This window comes from Sorex araneus, chromosome 11 (genome assembly GCF_027595985.1).
Source record: "Sorex araneus isolate mSorAra2 chromosome 11, mSorAra2.pri, whole genome shotgun sequence".
NCBI classification, from domain to species: domain Eukaryota; kingdom Metazoa; phylum Chordata; class Mammalia; order Eulipotyphla; family Soricidae; genus Sorex; species Sorex araneus.
Genome location: NC_073312.1, coordinates 26993823 through 27015064, shown reverse-complemented (window position 1 = coordinate 27015064; position 21242 = coordinate 26993823). Strand labels below are relative to the sequence as shown.

Below are 21242 nucleotides of genomic sequence, written 5' to 3'. Positions count from 1 at the left end.
GCCCATTCTGACAAGGGGTAGGAGAAAAGAGACTATTTCCCCCCGCCCCCCTGCTTTTCAGAAGAAGAAAGATGGCAGCTGCAGTTTCCAACCCTGGAAACGCACCGAAAGAGTGAGAAAAAGGGGCTGGAGCGATAGCACAGCAGGTAGGGCGCTTGCCTTGCATGCGGCCGACCCGGGTTTGATTCCGAGCATCCCATATGGTTCCCCGAGCACCGCCAGGAGTAATTCCTGAGCCAGGAGTAGCCCCTGTGCATCGCCGGGTGTGACCCAAAAAAGAGCAAAAAAAAAAATGAAAGAATGAGAAAAGATGACAGGGGACCGTCTTCGGTGCTTTCAGAAGGCACGTAGGTGCGTGAGTGGATGTCCCGGACTCTGACACTTTGGAACACTGGTTTTGGTATCATCTGGACAGTCTCCTTGAAACGTGTGCGGGGACGCTCCCTGGAGAGTTGTCTTCATCCATGCCAGGCTGCTGGCTAGTGGATGGCGGAGTACGGGCCAGGCTGGTACAACCAATGCCAACGTCGCCTAATGCTACAGCCCAGCTCCCAGCCTACACGGAGCTTCTGCAGGTGGGGGCTTCTCGTTTCCAAAGGCGGGACCCAGGGCTTCCAGCCCTTCTCGCCGGCCGTGACACTATTTTCAAGCCCCCCAGGACCTGCTTCAAATACGAGAGATTCTAGGGAGCCTCGAGGCCGACAACTCGATGGAGGAGAACAAGGCAGCTCGTGTGCCCCACCGGGGTGCGCTGGGCAGTGCAGACAGGGCCCGGGGTGCGGGGGCAGCTGCCCCCTTGGTGGGCCGCCAGGATCCTTCGGCTGAAGGAAAGCGCAGGCAGCAAGGCCGAGCGGGAAGCTGCTGCAGCTCAGGTGTACTCGGTTTTGCGGATATAGTTGGACGGGACGTAGCCCTTCCTCCCGTTCACTTCGGCTAACCACCACTCTGCATTTCCCATAACGTCTTTAAACTCCAGGATCTTGAGTCTCTGATTGGCTGACACACTCAGCTCATTTGGGTTCCGTGCCTTAAAGGTGTAGACAGCGAAGTAGACCTGTGTGGGCGAAAGCCAGGGAGTTAGTGTGTGGGAAACCGCTGGGGGGCATGGAAGAACTGCCCGGGAGAACTTCCCGTGGGGACGGGGCCCGTCAACAGCCACTCCAGCAGATGGGCAGGCTGAGTCACGTGAGGTCACTAGCATTGAAAATGAGGCTGGCAATGGGCCAGAGGCAGCACAGTGGGGAGGGTGCTTATCTAGCATGTGGCAGACCAGGGTTCGATCCCCGTCATCCCATATGGTCCCCTGAGCACTGTCAGGAGTAACCCCCAACTGAGCAACTGTCAGGTGTGCTAACCCTCCCCCGAAAAGTGGCTGAGGTTAAAGAATCTACTTTGGAATATCTACACAGTGGAATACTATGCAGCTGTTAGAAAAGATGAAGTCATGGGGCTGGAGTGATAGCATAGCCAGTAGGGCGTTTGCCTTGCATGCGGCCAACCCGGGTTCGATTCCCAGCATATCATATGGTCCCCTGAGCACCGCCAGGAGTAATTCCTGACTGCAAAGCCAGGAGTAACCCCTGAGCATTGCCGGGTGTGACCCAAAAAGCAAAAAAAAAAAAAAAAAAAAAAAGAAAAGAAAAGAAAAGATGAAGTCATAAAATTTGCTTCTAAGTGGATGGACATGGAGAATATCATGCTAAGTGAAATTAGTCAGAAAGAGAGGGGAAGACAGAGAGTGACTGCACTCATCTGTAGAACATAAAATAACAGAATATGAGACTAACACCCAAGGACAGTAGGGACAAGGGCCAGGAGACTGCTCCGTGGTTTGGAAGCCTGCCTCATGAGCTGGGGGAGAAGGCAGTTGGGATGGAGAAGGGACCATTAAGTCAATGATGGTTGGAGGGATCACTCAGGATGGGAGATGTGTGCAGAACGTAGAACTAAGGATCAAACATGATGGTCTTTCAGTATCTTATTGCAAATCATGATGCCTAAATGCAGAGAGAGAGAGTAATAATGCAGGTGCCTGCCACAGAGGCAAGGGGTGGGATGGGGTGGGGTGACAGGAGGGATACTGGGGACATTGGTGGTGGAAAATGCACACTGGTAGAGGAATGGGGGTTTGATCATTGTATGATCGAAACTCAGTCATGAAAGCTTTGTAACTGTATCTCATGGTGATTCATAAAAATTTTTTTTAAGTGGCTGAGGAGAGTAAGGGATGCAAAGAAATTCAGGAGTGGTAGTGCTATCTTTATTTATTTATTTATTTATTTATTTATTTATTTATTTATTTATTTTGGTTTTTGGGTCACACCCGGCGATGCACAGGGGTTACTCCTGGCTCTTCACTCAGGAATTACCCCTGGCAGTGCTCAGGGGACCATATGGGATGCTGGGATTCGAACCCGGGTCGGCCAAGTGCAAGGCAAACGCCCTACCCGCTGTGCTATCGCTCCAGCCCCAGTGTGCTATTTTTTTAAGTTAAGTAATTAATTTTTTGGGGGGTGGGGGTTGAGCTATCCCCAGGAGTACTCAGGATCTATTACTGGCTCTGTGCATGATCCCTGCTGGTATTGGTGACCAGATGTGGTGCAGAGGATTTGAACTGGGGTCTGCTGCCTTACAAGCCCTTTAAGCTCCAGTACTATCTTTCCAGCCCCTACATTTTAATTTTCCTTAATTTTTATGAACTGAAATAGCTACAGATGGCTGGTCACTGCCCATAACGGACAAGGGCAGATTCAAATAAAAACCTGAATGGGCATGTTTTCACTCTTCTGGAATTGCCTAAGAGTGACAGAAGGAAATCAGTGAATACGGAATCAGGGTGCGATGTGGGGGTACCTGTCACACCACAGACATGCCAGTGCTCCAGCAGAGAAAGCCCTCAACGTGTTTAAACTCTCTGCAGCAGGCTCTGTCTGGCTGCAGCTGGCAGCGGAGTTGGCAGAGAGAAACGGGCATGGACCTGCCCTTTAGCAGCACTGAGGAGGTGTGATCTGGACAGGCTGGACTGAAAACGAGTAGGGAAACAGGTGTTTAGGCTCCAGAGCCTGACAGAACAAACACTGGCATTATCTAATCACAATGTACCCACAGCCCCCTCGCCAGAGCAGAGCTCAGAGGCAAACGCTCTAAAACGTACACAGGCATTCATGAATGCAGGGGTGAGCAGAAGCAGCTGGTGAAGGAACCGGGAGCTGCCTGGCTGTGGGTCAGAGAGAGGCTTTAAGACAGGGAAGTTTAAATATGGACAGTCCTTCAAACACTAGAAATTGAGCTTCCATATGACCTCGCAATACCACTTCTGGGAATATATCCCGAGGATGCAAAAGAGCACAGTAGAAATGACATCTGTACCTATATATTCATTGCAGCACTGTTGATAATAGCCAAAATATGGAAACAACCCAAGTGCCCTAAAACAGATGACTGGTTAAAGAAACTTTAGTACATCTACACAATGGAATACTATGCAGCTGTTAGGAGAGATGAAGTCATGAAATTTGCTTATAATAAATGGATAAACATGGAGAATATCATGCTAAGTGAAATGAGTCAGAAAGAGAGGGACAGACATAGAGGGACTGCACTCATTTGTGTAGTGTAGGGTAGCATCATATGAGGCTGACACTCAAGGACAGTAGATACAAGGACAGGGAGATTGCCCCAGAGCTGGAAGACTGCTTCATGAGCGGAGGGGAGAAGGCAGATGGAATAGAGAAGGGATCACTAAGAAAATGATGGCTGGAGGAACCAGTTGGGATGGGAGATGCATGCCGAAAGTAGATAATGGACCAAACATGATGACCTCTCAGTGTCTGTGTTGCAAGCCATAATGCTCAAAAGTAGAGAGAGAGTATGGGGAATATTGTCTGCCATAGAGGCAGGGGAAGGGTGGGAAAGGGCGGGGATATACCCAGGATATTTGTGGTAAGGAATGTGCACTGGTGGAGGGATGGGTGTTTGATCATTGTGAGATTGTAACCCAAACATGAAAGCTTGTAACTATCTCATGATGATTCAATAAAATTTAAAAAATTAAAAAAAAAGACAGGGAGGTTTAAAATGCTCAAGGCTTGGGGCCGAAGCAATAGTATAGCAGTTAGGGTATCTGCCTTGTATGCGGCCGACCCAGGTTTAATCCCCGGCATTCCATATGGTCCCCCAAGCACCACCAGGAGTAATTCCTGAGCGCAGAGCCAGGAGTCACCCTTGTGACCCAAAAAGCAAATAAAAATAATTCCTGAGTACCATTGGGTGTGGCACAAATAACAACAATAAATAAAATGCTCAAGTCTGGGGCTGAAGAGTACAGCAGGTAAGATACTGGTCTTGCATGCAGCCAATCCTGGATTGCTCCCTGACACCCCCTATGGCCCCCCTGAGCACCGCCAGAGGTGATTCCTAAGCACAGAGCCAGGAGTAAGCCCTGAGCATTGATGGGTATATCTCCTCCCAAAATAAAATAAAATAAAATAAAATGCTTGAGACCCTGGGCTAAAGAGCTAGTTCAGGGCTAAGGTGCTTGCCTTGCATGTGACTGACTCAGGTTTGATCCCCGGTACAGGACATGGTCCCCCACGCCCTGCCAGGGGAGTGATTCCCAAGGACAGAACCAGGGATAAACCCTGGGCACTATTGGGTGTAACTCAACCCCCCCCACTCATCTCCCTAAACAAAATAAAATAAAATGCTGGACTTCTAAAGGCCACCTTCAGATTCCTAAGAATAAGTCCTTACAAAAGAGGGAAAACGGAAACAGAGCCAGAATTACATTCTGGCTAAATTGAAGGGAAAATTACATCTATCTGTACATATTTGAGTGAAGGCCTACATAGGTGGGCTTGGGACCCCGGGTGTGCTCAGCAGTAGGACTTCGCGTGTGTGGTGATACCCAGGGCTCCATCTCCAGCAGCACAAAAAGAGGAAGGAGGGAGCAAGGGAGGAAAAGGTCAGTTTAAAGTCAGGATGCAACACAGGCGGGGTGGGGGGCTTCGGAGGTGGGGGAGAGTGGGGAGGTATACTGCAATTCTTGGTGGTGGAATATGTGCACTGGTGAAGGGATGGGTGTTCGAGCATTGTATAACTGAGACTTAAACCTGAAAGCTTTGTAACTTTCCACGTGGTGATTCAATAAAAGAATAAATTAAAAAAAATAAAGTCAGGATGCATATCAGACAAGGGATGAAAAACTGCAAGGTGGGGAAAAAATCTTCATTATAACCATTTGCATGGCTGGGGGTTGAGGGTGGTGGGGGTGGGGGTGTGTGTGTGGGTGGATCAAGTGTCTGGGGCATGTGCTTTGCATGCTAGAGCCTGGGGTCTGATCTGCGATTAAACATGGTCTCCCAGCATTGCTCCTGGAAGTGACCTCCTGCTGTGTCCCGCCCCCCCCACCCCCCAAAAAAAGCAAATCGAATTCAATTTTAGCTGTGGCTGTAGCTCCGCCTTGAGTGTGCAAGGCCCTGGGTTCCATGCCCAGCATCCCACGCGTGTGTGTGTGCATGCGTGCCAACACGCTATCCCACTCTGCCAGGGCCCAGGGTCGGAACAGAAGGGGCCGAGAGGCAGTCTGCGATGAGTTGGCCCAGCAGGTCTGGCAAGGGGAAAGTCTCCTGCGTGCGCCCCTCCGCAGAGCAGCCCCCCAGCCCGGGCACCCTCGCCCCAGCCCCTACCTGGTTGCCTGCCGCCTCCCCGCTCGCCGGCTCCTGCTGGCTCCTGTTGTGCTCGAGGGTCCTCGCCCCCGCCTTGCTCCAGTCCTTGCCCTGCCCGGGGCGCACCGGTTCGGGGAGCCGGGAGCCCCGCGCGCCCCTCTGGGTGTCTCTGGCGGCGTCGGCGGAGTCCCAGGGCCGGGCCCGAGGCCCGGGGTCGGGGTCGCTGGGGCTTCTGCCCGGAGGGCTGCTCTCTGCGCTTCCCGAGCTGGCGGGGCCGCCGGCGGTGGTCCCGGGGTCCCAGTCCTTCCAGGCCGCCGACACGTCCGGAGGCGGCTGCTTCTGGCCGGCTGCCGTGTGGCTGTAGGCCACCCCGGAGGGGCTGAAGGTCAGGGCCGCGGGGCTGTGGCTGGTCTGCCGGGGCGCCCCCGGGGACGCGCTGCCCTGCTCCGACTCCGTGGACGACTGGCTGCCCACCGACGCGTCCGAGTGGCTGCGGCGCGCGTTGTAGGGCCGCAGGAAGGAGCTGTACACGAAGCCCTTGGTGACTGCGGGGGAGAGAGAGAGGCACAGGGCTTTAACTGCAACGAACGGGGAGTGGGGAAGGGGTCGCGGAGAAGGGGGGGCGCCAGGTGGGAAGGACAGGCGCAAGAAGGTCGGGGAAAGGGGGACCCGGCTCCCAGGGGCAGGAGTCTGAGGTTGGTTTGATCCTGGACACTGCCCGGAGTACCGTGCAGTCTTGAGAAAAATGCCCTCGGGTGTGCTCAAAAACTCCAAATACAGGAATGAGTAAAAACCAAATAAGAGGATTCTGTCAGCAGGGAGACACTTGGCCCAGCCGGTTAGTTCTTTCCAGCTCAGCTCCCAACGGACTCAGGATCAGAGCCACCCCCTGAGGGTCACCAGGTGACCGACCATCAGAAGGACCCCAGGCATGGTCGGGTGTGGCTCCAAAACAAAACAAAAAGACCCAAAAACAAACCCTCCCTTCCCCCCCACCCAAAATGCTGGTGTGTGACCCAACCCAGGGCAGATGGGAGGCTCAGAGGGGTGACCACAGATGCAAACACCACGGGCATCACTTTCCCTATGAGTACACAAAACCCCAGAGATGGTACTGGGGTAGGTCCCTTGCCTTGCACACGCTAGACTTGGGTTCCATCCCCAGCACCATATATTGTCCCTGACAGGAGTAGTCCCTGAGTGCAGAGTCAGGAGTAAGCCCTGGGTACCACAGGGTGTGACCCCTGTGCCTCCCCTCTACCCCCAGAAGGCAGACCCAGGAGGTCCCACACCACTTGAACCTTTAGCAGATGCAGTCCTGCGGCCCAGTGGTGGCTATTACCTGCCCACCACCTCAGCCACACCTTTCTTGCTTGCTTCCAATCTCTATGATTGGGTCAAACAGGTGTAATGATGGGGGAAAAAAATCCAAAGACACTTTTTTTTCTTTTTTTTGCTTTTTGGGTTACACCTGGTGATGCACAGGGGTTATTCCTGGCTCTGCACTCAGAAATTACTCCTGGCGGTGCTCAGGGGACCATATGGGATGCTAGAATTCGAACCTGGGTCGGCCGCATGCAAGGCAAATGCCCTACCTGCTGTGCTATCGCTCCAGCCCCAACACTTTGAAAGAAACTGAGAAAGATGAGCATTTTTCAGTTCCACGCTGGGTAAAGAGATGCTTGTCACACAGTTCCAACAACCTGATTTAAAGTTCTCAGGGCAAACTATTTTTGTCTTGTGTGTTTAGTTTTACATCCGGTGGCGCTCAGGGGTTACTTCTGGCTCTGAGCTTAGGAATCATTCCTGGTGGTTGCTCGGGGCACCATATGGAACGCTGAAGGTCAAACCTGAGTTGATTGCATGCAAGGCAAGCACCCTACCTTCTGTACTGTCGCTCTGGCCATGCAAAATATTTTTTAAGGTAATCAAGAACACACACTCAGCAGGATATGGGCCATCTCCCCGTGATCAAACCCATTAGTGTTTCTAAAACAAACAGTGTGTGACTGTTCCCACCCAGAGACTAAGTCACTCTGATCAGTGGCTTCTCAGCACTGTCAAGCCTTGCCACCTAATGGACCACAGTGGGGCAGATTCTGTCGAATAAGTTCAGAAACATCTTTGTTCTTAGAGTACTCTGGATTTTAGAATTGTGGGAAATGAGTGTGCATGCATTTATTAGGACAGTTGGTCTTTTTCGGAGTGGTGGTGGTGTTTCGCCACACCTGTTCAGGGATCACCGCTGGTGATGCTTGGGGGAACATTTGGGGTTCTAGGGATCAAACCTGACTGGCTACATGTAAGACAAGGGTCGAACCCACAGTGCTATCTCTCTCACCCCCATTAATTGTACTTTGAAAGAAGTTCTGTAACTGCTCCAGCTACCCCATGAAAAAAAATAACTGCACAGATTTTTCTGTCTTCTTGTTGTTTCTTGCTCAGCAATTTATTGATCTGTGAGCATTTTTAAAAGTCAGATCTGGGGCTGGAGTGATAGCACAGCTGGTAGGGCGTTTGCCTTGCACACGGCGGACCCGGGTTCGATTCCCAGCATCCCATATGGTCCCCTGAGCACGGCCAGGGGTAATTCCTGAGTGGAGAGCCAGGAGTGACCCCTGAGCATTGCTGGGTGTGACCCAAAAAGCAAAAAAAAAAAAAGTCAGATCTAAACTTTTAAAAGTCATGAAATAGGGGCCAGAGTGATAGCACAGCGGGTAGGGCATTTGCCTTGCACGCGGCCGACCCGGGTTCAAATCCCAGCATCCCATATGGTCCCCTGAGCACCGCCAGGAGTAATTCCTGAGTGCAGAACCAGGAGTAACTCCTGTGCATCGCCGGGTGTGACCCAAAAATTAAAAAAATAAATAAATAAAAAAATAAAAGTCATGAAATAAAAAGTTTTGCTTTAAAGGAAAAAAGAAATTCAGGGGCTGGAGCAATAATAGCACAGCGGGTAGAGTGCTTGCCTTGCTCGAGGACGACCCAGGTTCAATTCCCAGCATCCCATATGGTCCCCTGAGCACTGCCAGGAGTAATTCCTGAGTGCAGAGGCAGAAGTAACCCCTGTGTATCTCCGGGAGTGACCCAAAAAGCAAAAAAAAAAAAAGAAAGAAATTCAATGGGCAGAGGGAAAAACCTCTTCCTTCAGGTCCTTGTTTTGGGGTTTGGGGTCACATCCAGTGATGCTCAGGGCTTACTCCTGGCTCTGTGCTCAGGGATCATGCCATCAGAGCTCAGAGGACCATATGTGGTGCCAGGGATAGAATTTAAGTTGGCTACATGCAAGGCCAGTGTCTCAACCCTAGTACTATCTCTCTAGCCCCAAAGGTTGTTTGTTTGATTTTTGTTTGTTTGTTTGTTTGTTTTTTTGCCACAGCCAGAGGTATTCAGAGCTTATTTATGCATCAAGGATCACTTGTGGCAGTGCTTAGGGGATCATAAGTGGAACTAGGTAAAAGGAGCCAGGTTCAGCCCTGTGCAAGGCAAAGGCCCTACCTGCTGTACTATCTCTCGGGCCCTCCTAGAGATTTCTAACATACACATTTAGCAAACAGATTTAAAGAGCTTGAGAGGGGCGACATGTTTTGTAGACTCCAGAATAGGTTGAGGGGGCACAATATTCAGCAAGAATGACAAGGTAAGACATGGGCTCCCTGGGCCCAAACGATACTACAGTGGGTAGGGCTCTTATCTTACACACGGCTTACCGGGGTTTGATCCCTGGCATCACATATGATCCCCTGAGCCATCCAGGAGTGACTCCTGAGTTGCAGGGCCTGGAGCAAGCCCTGAGCACAGCCAGATATGGTCCCCAAACCAAAAAGAAACAAATAGGATCTCCTCTGGAAGTCGTAAAAGCAGAAACAAATTCCAACCCAGGTATTGTGTTGGTCGTGGCTTGGCCATCACTGCAGCAGAAACAGATAGAACGTAGAAGCCTGTTCTTCCCTGTGATCACACTCCCCCCTTCTTTCCCCCCACCCCCTTTGCTAGACAGGACTCAGGGCTTCAGTCACTTGCTCCGAGGCCCCATTTTCTTACCTCCGTTGTCGACCAGCCAGCGGCTCTGACTGCCCATGGGGTCCTTCTGCTTGATCACGCCCACCAGGTCACCTTCCAGAAGCGAGACATCCAGGTCCTGTGCAGCGTTGAAGTTCCGTTCTGCTTGGAAGAGCTTTTCAGGGGGATACCGGGCCAGAACGGAGGCCCGCAGGTCTTCTGACTGCAGCATGTAACTGGGCTGGAAGGTAACGCAGAGACACCGTCAGCAGGAGTGCCCCAGCCCACGACCCACCCCGGCACGGAGTCTCGGGGGCACGGCAAGGACGGCCGGTGGCCAGCCGCACCATCAGGTGCTCCTGTGCCTGAGTTCATCCCTGTGGCTGGTAAAAATCACCATCTCTGGGATGGGTACTCGATCACTGTATGACTGAAATGCAAGCACAAAGGTTTGTAAGTCTGTAACTGTACCTCACGGTGATTCACTAATAAAATTTTTTTTTTAAAAAAATGACCATTCCTGAGGCCACACTTGGGATCCTTTGTAGCAATTATGAAAAAATAGCACCTACTTAGGTTTTCACATTCACTCTTAAGGACTAGAGGGGAGAAAGTGACTTAAATGCCACCTACAGCAACTAGGTGGTAAAATGACTAGATCTTCTGGTATGTTGCTGCATGGACCCTAAGCTGTAGGACTTTCCTTCTTGACTTCCGCCCACATTTCTAAAATCAAGATTTCTAAAAAATAAGAAAAGGCCAAGGTAATAATACATTTGAGTCCTCTTTTTTAAGGCCATATAAGTTAGCATCTATGGACAAGCATTAGAAGGAGCCTGAGGGGGGAAAGAGAGAGAGAGAGAGAGAGAGAGAGAGAGAGAGAGAGAGAGAGAGAGAGAGAGAGAGGAAAGTGCCTGCAATAGAGGCAGGCTGGTAGGGAAGGAGTCAGGGGGTGGTAGAGGGAACCTGGGGACATTGGTGCCGGGAAATGTACACTGGGGGAGGAACGAGTGTTGGAACACTGTATGACCGAAACCAAATCATGAAGAGCTTTGTAATGACCTATCCCATGGTGAGTCAATTTAAAAAAATTAAAAAAATAAAAAAGCCAACAAGGAAATTAAAAAAAAAAAAAAGTAGCCTCTTAGATTATGAGCCTAGATAATCTGGCGTACTTTACCTTCCTTTCCCAAACACAGGAGAGTCCAGTTAAAAACGCCAAAGAGAGCCCAACAGTCTGAGTGCAGGCTTTGCACGAGGGAGGTCCCCCAGTATTGCTGGGAGCAACTTATGAGCACTGAGCTGGGAGCAGCCCTGTGCACTGCTGGGCCATGGCCCCCAAACCTCAATGGATACATAAAATTAAGGAAAGAACTCTATAGAAATTCCAGGTTGAAAAAAAGCAGCCAGTCCCTGAACCGTCTGGGAAGGCCCCAAATCTTTCTCTTTCCCAGCAGGAGATCAGGTTAGGGAGGTGTGGCAGGACCCGGGCAGCCTGCATTCAGGTCCCTCAGTTAAGCCATCAAAGTAGTAATACTCGGGACTGGAGAGATAGCATAGCGGGTAGGGCGTTTGCCTTGCACATGGTAAACCCGGGTTCGAATCCCAGCATCCCATATGGTCCCCTGAGCACCGCCAGGAGTAATTCCTGAGTGCAGAGCCAGGAGTAACCCCTGTGCATCGCCGAGTGTGACCCAAAAAGCAAACAAAAAAAAAAACACAAAGTAGTAATACTCATACCTTACTACCTCCCTCCGGCGGTTAGGTACTCCCAAGGTCACGGGTGAGAAAAGCATGAGCCCTGGGGGCCAGGGTGTGAATGAAGGGATGGTCCTGAGCCAGGAAGGCACGGCAGCCTGTAGGCTGTCTCATGTGAGACAGGGGCCGCCTGTCACCTGCTCAGCTGTAGGCAGAGCGGGGCCCGCTGTCGTCGGTAACAGCCGACGAGGCCGACAGCCGACGAGGCCGTGGGTAACGTGTCTCTGCCCCAGCTCAGCATCAGGCAGTCTCTGAGCGCTTCCTGCCCATTGGGCTCAGTCAAGCCGCATCCTAAGCGGGTGGTATCGGCGGGATTCGTGTCTGTGTTCTGGGGAGGGGCACGCAGGGCACAGAAGCCGAGTGACCAGCTCCAGGACACAGGGGGAGCGTGAGTTCCCGGTCATAATCCTGATGGTCTCTCTCTCTCGCGTCTCCCACCCTCCCGCGGGGCCTGCCTCTCCTCACCAGACCCTGGAGTGGCCGCCGAGCAGACTGGCGGTCCATGGTCTTCCTCTCAAAGGGCTTCTTGGCGGCGGGGAGAGACTCGGGGAAGAAGGTGAAGACCTGCAGCTGCTGCAGCACCCGGCTGTGCTCCTCGTGGAAGATGGCGATCAGGTTCCCCTCCCTGCCGGACACGCGCAGCAGCTGGAGCCCAGGGCAGGGGCAGGGGCGGAGGGAAGAAAACAGCACAGTGACAAGTCTCGTCACAACCGCCCTCGGAAGCTGAGGTCCGACTGCAGGTCCCTCGGTGTAAGCCGTCCGCCCCAGAGCCTGAGGCGGGGACCCAGTGCTCGGCCAGCAAGCCGAGGGGACAGCTCCCCGGAATTGCTCAGCGTAGAGCCATTTAAAAGCCACCGGTTACCGGGGCCTGTTGGAGAGGCAGTCCAGGGGTTAAGGGGCTTGCCTTTCATAAGGACATCCGGGGCTGGCCCTCTGGAATTGCCTAGGTCCCCTGAGCACAGAGTCAGGAGTCTCCCCTGCAAACCCCAACTTCCATGCCTCTCCTGTCTGCTTCCATACACATACATACACACACATAGGCTACAGATTTCCTGGGACCAAGAATTCAGTTCGACTCTGGGGTCAAAGATGTGGTTCAATGCGGGGGCTGGATAGTGATAGTACAGTGAGCATTTGCCTTGCGTGCTGCGGGCCCTGGGTTCAATTCCCAGCATCCCAAATGGTCCCCTGAACCTGCCAGGAATAAACTCTGAGTGCAGAGGCAGAACGAACCCCTGAGCACTGCCAGGTGTGGCCCCAAAACAGCCAACCCAAAATAAAGATGTGGTTCAGTGGTGGCGCACACACCCCACGGAAGCCAGGGGCTGTCTCTAGGACTCTGTGTCCCCAAAGGCATGACAGCATGCGGCCCCTGTAAAAATAATGAAAGTCATCTCCGCATGAGAGAGCCTCGCAAACTCCCCGTGGCGTATTCATATGCCAAAACCAGTAACAATGATGGGTCTCATTCTCCTGACCCTGAAAGAGCCTCCAATGCGGCACCATTGGGAAGGACGAGTAAAGAGAGGCTGCTAAAATCTCAGGGCCAGGATGGAGACGTTACTGAGACCACTCAAGAAATTCAACGATCGTTGAACGGGATGATGATGATACTGAAAAGGAATCACTTCTGCCAAGCTGGACCCAATGACAAACCCATCTCTGCCGCCTGAAGTTTCTCAAGCAACCCTCGGTGCATTCCCAGACAAGAGGCGGGGCATTCCCCCCCTCCAGCAGCCCGAGTGGCCTCACCGGGAGCAGCGGCTGCAACTGCTCCAGGGCCTGGCGCACGAAGTCGCAGTGGGCCTCGGCATAGCCATGCACGCAGTTGGTGAAGAGGCTCTGAGCGCACTGCTGGAACTTGGGCAGCTCGTCCAGCAGCTGGGCGTTCAGGGCCTCGTAGTTGTTGCGGGCCGACTGCAGCTCCTCCAGGGTCTTCTTGTCCTTCAGCTTCTCGGCCCGCTCCGTGCAGTTGTAGAAGTCCAGCAGCTTGTCGAAGCGCTTCTGCACCAGCTTGTGGGGCCCCGCGAACATGCTCAGTAACTGATTCAGGGGGGAGATGACAAGCCGCTCGGTCCTCTCCTTCTGCGGGGATGAGAAAGGCACGCTGCTCAGGAGCCGTACTTTTTTATATTCTCAAAAAAAATGCGTGAGGTTGGGGCTGGAGTGACAGCACAGCGTTTGGTAGGGCGTTTGCCTTGCACGCGGCCGACCTGGGTTCGATTCCTCCACCCTGCAAGCTACCGAGAGTACCTCGCCCGCAGGGCAGAGCCTGGCAAGCTCCCCGTGGCATATTCGATATGCCAAAAACAGTAACAACAAGTCACACAGTGCAGACGTTACTGGTGCCTGCTCAAGCAAATCGGTGAACAATGGGACGACAGTGCAACAGTGCTACTATTTTTCTAGACACACTGGCACTGAGGGTGGGGTACTGATCCCATAAAGAACATACATCAGCACTTGGAACACTGTTTTTATTAAGATGCTATTATTTTGAAAAGGTTTGGACCTCATCTGGTGGTACTCAGGGGCTACTACCAACTCAGCACCACATGGAGATCAAACTCTAATAATATTTTTATCGAACACCCACAAGTTCCCTGAGTGTGCAAGTTCTCTTCAATCTCAACCACCCTAAGAGATATTCACTGGGGCTGGAGTGATAGTACAGCGGGTAGGGCATTTGCCTTGCACACAGCTTACCCTACCTATCTCTCCAGCTTCCACTTCCCCCCTGATATTCTTTTCTTTTCTTTTTTTTTCTTTCTCTATTTTTTCTCATGCTGGGAATCAAACCCAGGCTCTCACACAGGCAAGACAAGTGCTCTGCCCCGAGCCCCGTTCCCAGTCCTTTTAACTTTCACCCATGTCCTTTCCTTCCTCTGCCGCTGTGAGGCCGGGGCCCCGCGGGTCTGCTCACTTGGCTGGAGCAGTGCTCACACATCAGCTTTGGAGATTCATGCACCTGTTAGAGGTGCTCCCCAAAGAAGCTACACTGCACTCACCGATGGGGGGTAAGATAAGATGGGGGAGGGAGGGAGCACGGATCCAACAGGGGTCTCACACCTGCAAAGAAGGTGCTCTACCACTGAGTCACCTCCTGGCACCTTTTTTTTTTTCTTTTTGGGTCACACCTGGCAATGCTCAGGAATTACTCCTGGTGATGCTCAGGGGACCCTATGGGCTGCTAGAATCGAACCCAGGTCGGCCGCGTGCAAAGCAAACGCCCTACCCACTGTGCTATCGTTCCAGTCCCTCCTGGCACTTTCTTTACGAGATGGACAGTTATCTGCTGGAAGTTCTCTCTGCTAACCCTTTCACTCTTCCTAAACAGTCCTTTCAAATTATGACTCATATAGTTTCTTTAGGTCAAAATTTAACGAAAGCCATGCCAGATGCAAGGTACCAGTTTCCCTTTGTCCCTGAAAGGAGGCTGATCAGAAGCAGCCCCCCCAAATCGGGGTGAATACAGACAGGTCCCGGCTGTCCTTTGAGCAAATGGAAAGTGACGTCCTGCCTATAAATCTAAGACCTGCCAGGACTCTGGCTGCAGGACAGCTAAGCTGGCCATGCGCGTGCTCCTGCCATCCAGTGTCCCGTGAGCTGGCCAGGGAGCGAAGACAGGAAGAAGGGCCGGCTCGAAAAGGGGGGTGAGGGAGAGTCACTTACAAAGCTTGTGAAGAGCTTATCACTGATGCAGCGATGCACCTTCTCAAACTGCTCCAGGTCCCGGTGTCCCTTCTCCATGCACACGTCCCACATGCTCACGGCGGCCACCACCTTCACGCAGGCCGACTCCTGCAGCCGGGCACAAACACAGAGTCAGGGAAGACAGAGCTGTGCAGCCTTCAGCACCCACCCTGTGGGGCGTGGGACGGGGGCTCCAGAATGAAACACCTCTCCGGTGCACTGTTTAGCTTTGACACGAAAACACCGGACGCTCACTAAGTGTGGTTTATGGGGCACAGAGATTCCTGATCATGGAGAAACTAATGAGGGTGTTTATCATCTCTCTAGCACTTTCCTATGTCCTTCCTTTTTTTTTTGGCTTTTTTGGGTCACACCTGGTGATACACAGGGGTTACTCCTGGCTCAGGAATGACTCCTGGCAGTGCTCGGGGGACTATATGGGATGCTGAGGATTGAACCAGGGTCGGCGGCATATGCAAGACAAACGCCCTCTCCACTGTACTGTCACTCTGTCCCCAGCACTTTCCTATGTCCTTAAAGGATCCCTCCTTTCCCTCCTTGACAGAGATGAAACCCAGAGCCTCACTCCTGTAAGGCAAGTGCTCTAAGCTCTGTGCTATGGCTAAGATGTGATGTCCTTAATTCACCAAAAAGTAGAAACAGGATTCCTGCAGAATTTAGGCCAAAAAAAAGTCATCTTTTGAGTCCTGGCCTCTGCTCTCACCTTCTCAAAGCTCAATACTGCTCCCTCCCGTTGCCTTCTTACTTCTAGCTACTCTGCTGGGTCCCAGCAAACACCACCATCCACAAGACCGGGATTGATGGACTGTGTCTCTGGACTGTGTCTCCCCAACCCTGCCCCCCAGTTTCCAGGTGACAATGCCAGCTCCACAAGGGAGGGTTTTTTCTTCTGTTTTGTTCACTGACTCCATTCTCATTTTCTGAATAAACAAACATGGTAGCCTTTAATCCCAGGCTAGTTTTCTTTGGCTTTCTCCTTCTTTAGTTTAAGTCTAGGCCATGCCTATTATTTTTATTAACCTGCATATCATCTAAATGTATTTAAGCTTTCATTAAGCTATTGCAAGGGTAAATGAAATCCCTAGCCCAAACATCAGTGCCTTGGACCTCAAAACCCGGTGTGTCATTCTACAGTGTTTATAGACCTCTTGCCCGTCATTCCTTTCTCTGTACACAGAGATAAAGCTGCTGCTCCCCTGGAGGGAGAAATGGGAGAATCTCCCTAACTGCGTCCAAGTGAGAGCACAAATAGAAACCACAATATCCTTGTATCATCTTTTAAAAGAAATGTTGAGAGATCCCCAAAATATAAGCCCACAAGCCAATGAGACATTGAGTTATATGGTCAATAACCTTGGCTTATATTACTGGTGGTTCTTAATTGATCCACCTAATTTTCCTAAAAGGCAGGGCTTTCCTTTTCTGTCTGTGACGAACTGTTCAAGATTGTCTTTCTTGTATCCCATCGTTAGCACTCAGAACCACCTCTCACCTGCCTATCCAACGCCTGGTCTGTAACGTCTGCCCTGCCTCCAAATGCCACCACCCACTGCTGTGGAGACAAGCTCAAGCAAGGATCACCCCCAGTAGTGCTCAGGGCACCATGTGTTATCGAAGATTGGCCACGGGCTTCCTACATGCAAAGTCAGTCATTGGGTCACAAGGATAAATGAATATTATTATTAGAAAGCATACCTCTATAGGAACCATTGTCTTACTATTACTTCAAAAGGATTTTAATAAAATGAAGTGTGGCAGATACTTCCTAAATAATGTTTCTTAAGAAACAGAGAAACCAGGGGCTGGAGCAATAGTACAGCGGGTAGGGTGTTTGCCTTGCACAAGGCCGACCCGGGTTTGATTCCCAGCATCCAATACGGTCCCCCGAGCACCACCAGGAGTAATTCCTGAGTGCAGAGCCAGGAGTAGTAACCTCTGAGCATAGCCAGGTGTGACCCAAGAAGTAAAAAAAGAAAAAAGAAAAAAAAATAGGGCTGAAGAGATAGTACAATGGTATGCTTTGCATGCAGCTGACCTGGCTTCAATTTCTGGCACCCCATATGGTCCCCCAAGCCCACCAGGAGTGATCCCTGAGCGCAGAGTCAGGAATAAGCCCTGAGCACTGCTGGGTGTGCCCCTCCCCCTGCCAAAAAAAATTAGAAAGAAATAGAAGCCAGTCAATTTTTTTAAAGGGACTGGGAAGAAAAGTGATGAAGCTTCAGTGCAGAGGAGCAATGATCTATACCATTTAAAAATGAACACAGCATGGGGCTGGAGAGATAGCACAGCGGGTAGGGCGTTTGCCTTGCACGCAACGGACCCGGGTTCAAATCCCAGCATCCCATATGGTCCCCTGAGCACGGTCAGAGGTGATTCCTGAGTGCAGAGCCAGGAGTAACCCCTGTGCATCGCCAGGTGTGACCCAAAAAGCAAAAAAAAAAATAAATAAAAATAAAAATGAACACAGCAGGGCCAGAGCAATAACACAGCAGGGATTTGCCATGCACGCAGCTGACCCGGGTACAATCCCAGCATCCCATATGGTCCCCTGAGCACTGCCAGGAGTGATTCCTGAGTGCAAAGACAGGTATGACCTCTGAGCATTGCCGGGTGTGACCTCAAAAAAGCAAAAATAAAGAAATAAGTAAAAATGAAACCAGCAGAGGTCAGAGAGATGCTCAAAGAGCTGAAGCATATGTGAGAGTTTCTGATTTGATCTCCTGCACCCACAAAGTCACTCTGAACTGCCTGGAATAACCTCCCAGCACTCTACCAGGAGTAACCATGGGCACCACCAGGGGATATCTCAAAACCAAAATAAATAAATACGTAAATAAATAAATGCAACACATAAGGTACTACACTAAGTGAAGTAAATCCAAAGGAGAAAGACAAATACTCATAAGAGCTCTCATCCATGTGGAAGATAAAGAAACAAACAAAACAAACTCTTAGACTGTTGGATGGAAACAATAGTACCCAGCGGGAAGGAGAATGGGCAAACAGCGCAAAGGGGCTAAATGTGTGGTGACAGATACTGAAACCAGTCCTTCAGGGAGTATACTCTGATATACATGGATAGTGGTTCACAAAGGTCACTGTCACTGTCACTGTCATCCCATTGCTCATCGATTTGTTCGAGTGGGCACCAGTAACGTCTCTCATTGAGAGACTTATTGTTACTGTTTTTGGCATATCCAATACGCACAGGTAGCTTGCCAGGTCCTGCCGTGTGGGCGAGATACTCTCGGTAGCTTGCCAGGCTCTCCGAGAGGGGCAGAGGAATCGAACACAGGTTGGCTGCATGAAAGGCGATACACAGCGAAATCTATGCTGTTACATACAAAAGTTGAATCATTTTTTTTAAAGGGCTGGAGTGATCATATAGTGGGTAGGGGACTGCCTTCCACGAGGCAGACCTGGGTTTGATCCCCAACATACTACATGTCCCCCAAGTCTGCCAGCAGTGATCCTGAGCTCAAAGTCTTAGTTTACTTAGGAGTAAACCCTAAGCACTGCTGGACATAGCCCCCCAAATTTCTCATGTATTTGGGTGAGAAGTCAGGGATGCGGCTCAGCAGTTGAACATGTGCCTTATGTGTCTAAGATCTTGACTTCAGTCCCTAGCACTGGGGAAATTTTTTTTGTTTGGTTTTTGGGCCACACCTGCCTCTGGTTGGGGCTTTACTCTTGGCTCTGAACTCGGGAATCATTCTTGGTGGGGTTTGGGGATCATACACAGTGCTGGGGATCAAACCTAGGTTAGCCACACGCAAGGCAGAAAAATAATACTTTCTCTCCAGTCCAGAAAAATAATATTTTTATAAAATAAAAAAAATCAACATAGCAATAATTTTCTAAGTGATATTTAGCTTTCAAATAATTGAAAAGGAATTCCAACCCAAAGAATGTCAATAGTCTTCTGAGTCCAGATTCTTCACTGTCCACCAGACAGCGTGCTAGAGGGTGGAGATGTGGACAGAATTCCATGAACAGGATCCACCCAGAGCCGAGTTCACTCACCCGGATGTGCTGGAGGTAGAGAGAGAGGTCCCGGATGAAAGATTTGATCAGTCTTTCTTGCATCCGGAAATTCTTTTCTGTTTCTTCAAATACTTCATCTTTTATCTATTCAAAAGAAGCAAGAGATGTTAGTGGATTTGAACTCGCCCACAACTCATCATAGTCACTAAAGTATCTTTTTTAAAAAAAAAAACACTTTTTTTTTTTTTTTTGGGTCACACCCGGCGGTGCACAGGGGTTACTCCCAGCTCTTCACTCAGGAATTACCCCTGGCGGTGCTCAGGGGACCATATGGGATGCTGGGATTAGAATCCGGGTCGGCCGAGTGCAAGGCAAACGCCCTACCCGCTGTGCTATCACTCCAGCCCCTAAAAAAAAGCACTTTTATAAAACCCTTTTTGGGAGAGTTGAGGGGTTGTGGTTAAGGCCCCACCCAGCTGTGTTTCGGACTTCTTCCTGGTGGTGCTTGGGGAACGAAACAGTGTCTGGGACTGAACTAGGGTCTACTGTGTGGAAGGCATGGGCCTTACTCCTGAATTCTCTTTCCAGTCTTTGTTTAAATGCTAAACCTTTGCTGTATCCCTGAACTAGACCAGACTGAGCTTAATATTTAAAATAATAACGTTTTATTGAAGAGAATTGAGTGAGGAGAGAGAAAGTGGCTTTCTCCAGAAAGAGAAGAGAAACTTGTGAAAGAAAATAAATGAATTCACACTCCTAGTTGACACGTGGGCTACCCCAGAATGAAAATGTACTGAATTGGATTTACGCAACTCTACCTGATCTCTACAGTGCCCTCTGGCCCTCTAACACGCATGCCACAGTTCGTCTGCTAGGGAATATCCTCGCCCTGGGCTGCCCTCTTCTGCTTCTAGTTCCTGCATCATGGTCGGCCCTGAGAGTCTTCACTTGGTCTGGTGTGCACGACCCTCTCCCCACCCTAGACCAAACCTGCCCTCCGAGGTTCAGGTGAGATCTCTTACCAACAGAAAGCTCAAACAGGGGCTGGAACGATAGCTCTGTGGGCAGAGCACTTGCCTTGCACATAGCTGACTCAGGTTCAATCCCTGGCATCCCATATGGCCCCCTGATCCCACCAGGAACCCTTGAACACCGCCGGGTGTGGCCCAAAACAAAACAAAACAACAGAAAGAAAGCTCACATTTACTGAGCTCCTGCTGACACACAGCAGCGTGTAAAAAACAAACGGCAGAACTTAGCAGGTATGTGCTTTTGGTTCTTTTTCTTTCTCTCTCTCTTTCTTTCTCTCTTTCTCTCTTTCTTTCTTTCTTTCTTTCTTTCTTTCTTTCTTTCTTTCTTTCTTTCTTTCTTTCTTTCTTTCTTTCTTTCTTTCTTTCTTTCTTTCTTTCTTTCTTTCTTTCTTTCTTTCTTTCTTTCTTTTTGCGTCACACTCAGTGATGTTCAGGGGTTACTCCTGGTTCTGCACTCAGGAATTACTACTGGCAGTGCTTTGGGGACCATGTGGGATGCCTGCAATCGAACCTGGGTCAGTTGTATGCAAGGCAAACGCCCCTACCTGCTATCTCTGGCCCCTTAGTTCTTTTTCTTTTTTTTTTTTTTTTGCCTTTTTAGGTCACACCCGGCGATGCACAGGGGTCACTCCTGGCTCTGCACTCAGGAATTACCCCCGGCAGTGCTCAGGGGACTATATGGGATGCTGGGAATAGAACCTGGGTTGGCCGCGTGCAAGGCAAACACCCTACCTGCTGTGCTATTGCTCCAGCCCCGCCTTGGTTCTTTTTCTAGCTGGTATTATTCACAAGTGGGATCGGGTAGACACTATCGAGAGCTGTGTGTGATGGAGGGCACTGAACTAAGGTGCTCTCTGAAGTCCATTCTCACTTACTTTGTCCTCTCCCCTGACAGGCTCCTCAGGGAGTCTGAAAGCACTGAACAGGGACCAGTTGGCAGCTTTGCCTTTGTACCCTTGGGAGTAGCTCCCAGAGGCATACAAAGAGAATGCAGTAGCTTCAGGGGTCTGCAAACAGTTGGGGTGGTACTGAGAATGGAATCTTGCTCATCGACATCAAGCCAGCTGCCCCTGTACAAGCGGCCCTG

General features: G+C 50.7%; 1 protein-coding gene across 1 annotated transcript in view; it reads right to left on the bottom strand.

Annotated features, from left to right (window-relative positions):
• Positions 1-234: 234 nt before the first annotated feature.
• Positions 235-21242, bottom strand: part of DNMBP (dynamin binding protein) — a 122811-nt gene continuing 101803 nt past the window's right edge. The window contains exons 12-18 of the mRNA XM_055119434.1: positions 19164-19268; positions 15099-15227; positions 13179-13511; positions 11892-12071; positions 9711-9909; positions 5688-6211; positions 235-1054 (exon numbers count right to left, since the gene is read on the bottom strand). Coding sequence (XP_054975409.1) covers positions 869-1054; positions 5688-6211; positions 9711-9909; positions 11892-12071; positions 13179-13511; positions 15099-15227; positions 19164-19268 — 1656 coding nt within the window. The 3' untranslated portion in view covers positions 235-868. The remainder of the gene's footprint in view (positions 1055-5687; positions 6212-9710; positions 9910-11891; positions 12072-13178; positions 13512-15098; positions 15228-19163; positions 19269-21242) is intronic.